The sequence below is a fragment of the Herpailurus yagouaroundi genome, unplaced genomic scaffold (genome assembly GCF_014898765.1).
Source record: "Herpailurus yagouaroundi ecotype Mexico unplaced genomic scaffold, PumYag 100, whole genome shotgun sequence".
In the NCBI taxonomy this organism is placed as follows: domain Eukaryota; kingdom Metazoa; phylum Chordata; class Mammalia; order Carnivora; family Felidae; genus Herpailurus; species Herpailurus yagouaroundi.
Genome location: NW_024412391.1, coordinates 49,841,415 through 49,846,730, shown reverse-complemented (window position 1 = coordinate 49,846,730; position 5,316 = coordinate 49,841,415). Strand labels below are relative to the sequence as shown.

At 55.9% G+C, this 5,316-nt stretch overlaps 1 protein-coding gene across 2 annotated transcripts; it reads right to left on the bottom strand.

The window, feature by feature from the left end:
* Positions 1-1,060: 1,060 nt before the first annotated feature.
* On the bottom strand, positions 1,061-3,822 carry SP8 (Sp8 transcription factor). 2 transcript variants are annotated; one of them, XM_040472465.1, is made up of 2 exons: positions 3,699-3,822; positions 1,061-2,672 (listed from the first exon to the last, which is right to left on the bottom strand). In XM_040472465.1, the coding sequence occupies exons 1-2, from the start codon at positions 3,717-3,719 to the stop codon at positions 1,170-1,172; spliced, it is 1,524 nt and encodes a 507-aa protein (XP_040328399.1). In that variant the 5' UTR covers positions 3,720-3,822; the 3' UTR covers positions 1,061-1,169. The 2 variants fall into 2 exon arrangements, with proteins under 2 accessions (XP_040328399.1, XP_040328400.1); XM_040472466.1 differs by lacking the exon at positions 3,699-3,822 and adding an exon at positions 3,307-3,529.
* Between the last annotated feature and the right edge of the window lie 1,494 nt (positions 3,823-5,316).

The window sequence follows — 5,316 nt, the reverse complement described above, 5'->3', positions numbered from 1 at the left end:
TAAGTTTAAATCACACACAAAAAAGTTTAACCCTAAGAATCTTGAATGAATTCCAAGAATTTACAGAAATGGGTACAATACAAATTGATGGCTGGACTACCAAAAAAAGATTGGGAGATTATGCTCAGGAGCGGTGAAAAACGAGGTAGAAAAGGACAAACACGGAGATAGTTAATCTGGTCTCACCGGAAAGGGGTATTTTTGCATAAGAAAAAGACACCTACCCTCACCCCACCCCCCCCCCATAAGTTAAGTTAATGCAATCAAAATAACTTTGGGATCGATATTAGCAGTTTCGAGAGAAAGACTTGCTCACTGCTTAGAGGAAAAACTATCTAGAAGGGAAACGAAGTGGAAGAATGCTGTCATTTTTTTCTTTAGTTTTTTAGTTTAAAAAAAAAAATGTTATAAAGATGAAAGAAGGCTGCTGCAGCGATTCGCCAAGACTGCCCTTAGCTGAAACTTGAATCGGTTCCACCTCAGGGAACAAAGGAAAGGAGGCAGAGCTGACGTTGGGAGAGCTAACTCCGCAAACTTCGGGTCTTGGTGCCTCCAGATGGGCACCCCGACGCAGTTGCAACAGCTCTGCGCAAGGAGGGCAGAGGCACGCAGCGGCCAGGCTGGACTCTCCGATGCCGAGCCCCCTGATACTGAGGTTCCGGAACCCAGTGGGCGGCTGCCCCAGCGGGAATGCCCTGTCCGGGCCTCCTGCCTTGCCCTCCCCACGGCGTCGCTCCACCTTGCTCAGCGGAGTTGTTCCCGCTCGTGCATAGGCCCCCGGTCTCCCAGGCACTATGCTCGTCCAGCTCTACCTCCAGCGGCCGCTTCCCTCTAAAAGATATGCCCGTCACAACCTGGGGATGGCAGAGAGAGGACGAGGAGAGGATGAGAAATAAAGACCCGGCGGTTACGGCTTCACGGGGCTCTGACAGTGTTACCTGGTGGAGAGGGAAAGCCAGGGCCCAGGAGAGCGTGTTACTTACATGTCCATATGCCCTTTACAAAGTAAAGTCACAGAATGAGTTAAGTGAGAGAGAAAGAGACAGAAAGAGACAGAAAGTGCGAGCAGGATGCAGTGGAGAGAGGCTGGAACAGAGGCTGGGACAGACGGGGCCCAAGCGGACCGGGACGGGAGGGGGTCGAGGAGATGGGCAGCCACGGAATGGGCGTCACTCTAGGCCATTGCGGTGCCCGGGCTCCGGGGGCTGCAGCAACTCCGGGGAGTGGCAGGGCGGGCTGCCAGCGGCACTGTGCTCGCTGTCGGTGTCGCTGCCCTTCTTGCCGCCGCTACCCGAACCGGCCGAGCCGCCGCCGCCACCGCCGCTGTGCGTCTTCACGTGCTTGCTGAGGTGGTCGCTGCGCATGAAGCGTTTGTTGCAGACAGGACAGGCGAAGCGCTTCTCACCGGTATGGGTCCGCAGGTGCCGCTGCAGCTCATCGGAGCGCGTGAAGCGCTTGCCGCAGAAGAGCCAGTTGCACACGAAGGGCCGCTCGCCCGTGTGCCAGCGCAGGTGCGCCTTGAGGTGCGACGTCTTGCCGTACACCTTCCCGCAGCCCGGTATGTGGCAGCTGTGCAGGCCCTTGCGCCGCAGGCTGGCCCCGGCCGGGCCCAGCCGCTCCGCCTCCTGGCAGTTGGGGCAGTCGCAGGTGGCGCGACCGGAGTAGCGGCGTGCGGAGGAGCGCGGAGAGCCCCCCAGCGGCGCCGACGGCCCAGCGCTCAGCATAGAGCTCCCAGCGCCGGCCAGCGGCGACGGGGCCGAGTCCGGGTAGGAGCCAGGCAGCACTGGCTTGAAGCCGTCCATGAGGTGCTGCCCGGCGGGGCTAAGCAGGTGCGAGGAGGCGCCGCTGCTGAAGGCTGAGTGGCTCAGGCCCGAGTAATCCGAGTTGTAGCCTCCGAGCGGCGAGTGCAGCGAGGTTTGGAGCCCCCCGGCGGCAGGGTGCAGCGAGCCGGGCAGCGCCGCCGCGCCATTCGGGTTCTGCACGTCGATCCAGCCGGCGCCCACGTCCCACCAGCTGGAGGCGCCGGCCGAGCCCACGTCGCCGGCGGCTCCCAGGCCCGGGTGCGAGGGCTTGAACCACGACTCGTATGGGTGCGCCATGCCCACGCGCGGGTAGATGCCCTGCAGCCCGTCCACCGAGGTGTGCACCTTGGAAATGAACACAGGCTGATGGGAGCCGTCCTGCGAGTGCGCCGAGGAGCCGCCGCCGCCGCCGCCGCCCCCTCCGCCGCTACCCCCTGATACACCAGGGGCCTGGAACACCGAGTAGTCGTTTGCGAAGGGCGAGCTAGAGGCGGCGGCGGCGGCGGCGGCGGCGGCGGCCGCGGCACTGCTGGAGGTTAGTGAGAAGGCGCTGGAGCCCGGCGAGCCGCCGCAGCTGAACGAGTCGGACACCAGGGCCGCGGCCGCCGCTGCGGCCGCCGCGGCCGCCGCCGCCGCCGAGGACGTACCGCCGTTCCGGGAGGCCCCCGACACGCCGAAACTCGAGAGACTGGAACCCACTACGTTGCAGCTGCCGGAGGAGGAGGACGAGGAACGTTTCCACGGGTGGAAGCCTTTGCCGAAGGAAGAAGAGCTGTCCGAGAGGGAGGAGGGAGACGGGCTGGGGCTGCCGATCTTATTACAGGTAGCAGCAAGCATGGCCAGAGGAGTGGATCCCAACCTCGGTTCTTCCTGCGAGAAGGAGGAGAGGAGAATGGGTGGGGGAGGGGGAAGTGGGCAAAAGGCCGGTGGGGGAGGGAGGAAAGAAATGTGCATCAGTCCTCCGGAAGCCTCCAAAACGCCCCACGGCACCCCATCTCTCATTGCGGCGCGCCGCCACCAACTCACCTGGCTCCCCCAACAGCCCTGGCGCCCGGCTGCTTCCTACTCTACGGGAGGGGACAAGTTTGGCTGCCGGCATCCGATTCGGGAGCAAAGCGCCATGCTAAAGAAGAGTTTGACAAGTATTCTCACCTAAAACAACACTCGTGCACACAAGGCCCCAGGCACCTCGAAACAAACAAGCAAGCAAAAAGTCCAGATTGGGGAGAAAGGAAGTTTCCTCTGCCGAGAAGCCTGGGGAAAAACCATTGGATTGCTTTTAAGAGGGCTTCCCCTGTAATCCAGAGAGACCTTTGAAAATCCTGTTCCGGTCCCCAGAAACCCATGCTGGGTCGCTTCTCCCAGGCCAAAAGAGGTCAAACTAGAGGGCTTGCTCGCTTGTCCTGCTTTCCTTTTTATTTGCTTAAAAAAAAAATTTAAAAAAAAAAACTACAATAGTAGAGAGAGAGAGAGAGAGAGAGAGGGAGAGACGGGTTCAACGTACCTGCAAGACAAGGCGGGCTGCGGTATTTTTTAAGGGGAAGAGGGAAAATCTGCAGTTTGCTCAAGGAGGAAAAACTTGCTCTCTTTACCCCCGAAATCGTCGCGTATAAAATGGGCCGGGCGCACGTCTCCCGGGCAGGGAGCGGCCGGGCGCTGCGAGGTGGCTTGTCTAAATGCCCTTCGAACCTTTTCCTGCGCTGAAAAAAAGTGACTCTGCCCCCCTCTCCCCCTCTTTCTTTTCTCCAAACTCACTTGTATTTAAAGGAAAAAAAAAAAAAAAAAGCTCTCAATAGAGACTGATAGCCCGTGGCCTGGCCGGGGCGACTTTAACCCCCTCCGATCGGCAATAAAAGGAAACTAATTAAACCAGCAAGAGAAAATCCTGAGACTCACCCCTAGAAGTGAAGTTGCCATCACACAAAAGTGCCCTCCTCCTCTCAGAGGATCTTTTTTATATTGATAAATCAGAGGCAGTGTTTTTTTTAGAGGTGTGCAATACAATGATCAGTTCCGCCCATTCCACCACAATTGTAGCTCCCTCTCCGGCTTTGAAGTGCCGCGGAGGCGCGGCCAGCCAATCTGCGGCCTCGCCGGGCCGCGCCGCGCGCGCGCCGTGAGGTCATCGGCGCCGCCGCGGGCCGCCGCGGGGGGGTGGGGAGCGAGAGCGGGAGGGGCGCGAGTGGCTGCGCGTGTTACAAAGCGTGTGTGTGAGTGTGTAACAATGTAACTGTGTGACCAAGCTGAGAAGGAGAAGACAGTGCAGACCGGGGGCGGGAGTAAGGGCTAGTGGATGTGAGTGTAGCAGGGACACTGGCGGAGGGGGAGGAGGGCAGACAGTGCTGAGAAGAGAGAGGGTGTTATGGGTGACAATATAACCATGTGTGACAGGAGGGTAGAGGGACAGATCAGTAAAGTGTTGGGGAAGGGTGTGAGTGTACTCTTGTGTAACTGTGAGTGAAGGACAGGGCAGTAAAGTGTGGGGGGAAGGTGGCGTGAGCGTGCTTGGTGTAGGGGTAGAGGGAGGAATATTAATATGTGGTTTGCGCGTGTGAAAGAGGAGGGAGGGTGGATGAGTGTGTGTGCGGGAGAGGAAGTGAGGGAGAAGGCTGTGTGAATGTGTGCGAGAGAGAGAGAGAGAGAGAGAGAGAGAGAGAGAGAGAGAGAGAGAGAGAAGAGGGTGGTGTGTGTGCAACAAAGCTGGGGTGGAGAATAGGAACGGTGCAGGAAAGTGTACCTACACAGAAAGAGATTGACGATCTGAAGAGTGAAACTGACCGCGAAGTTGAGTGAGACTGAGTAAATAAATACTCACAAACGCTATCTCTGTCGCCAACTGCCTCTGATTCCTTGTACCTAAAGTCTTGAGTGATTTTTTTTTTCTTCTTGGACACTGTCACCACATTTTTGAAGGAAATTATATGACTACCTATCTTTATACTTTCACAGCTCTACACCGGAAGGGTAGAATCTTAGGGTAACTAAGGAGTATTTTTAGGGGTGAGTTAGGGCTTGTGTGCGCCTGCGTTGTTACTTTGATTCGGTGGCTTTTTTTTTTTTTTTTTTTTTTTTTTTTTTTTAATCTCCTGAGAGGGGAATCGGCTTTGGAAGTGCAAGTTTCACTCTAGGGAAGGGGCGTGTTTGTCCCGCGAGGAAGAGTAAATTTCAATACAAAAGGATTAGATAGAGATGGGAATGGGAGAGTATTGTTTTTTTCCCTTGGGTGAAAAAATGAGGAACGTTTTATGGAATTTAGAAATTTTTACAGGAAACCTCACTGACACTATCTGAGAAAAAAATTAAGATTTTGACTGAAATTTCTGGGTTTTATTTATTAGAGCATAGAGAACCCTTTTGGCAAATCGACCACATGTATGGAGACGTCTGTGTCTAATGGCGTTTGGGTCTGAGAGCTATGAGTATGTGTGCATGTTAATAGATACACTTAAGTCGAATTTGGTGGGTTTTAGAACCTGCTTTCCATTTGTGTTATTAGTTGCCTTCAGAAATATCA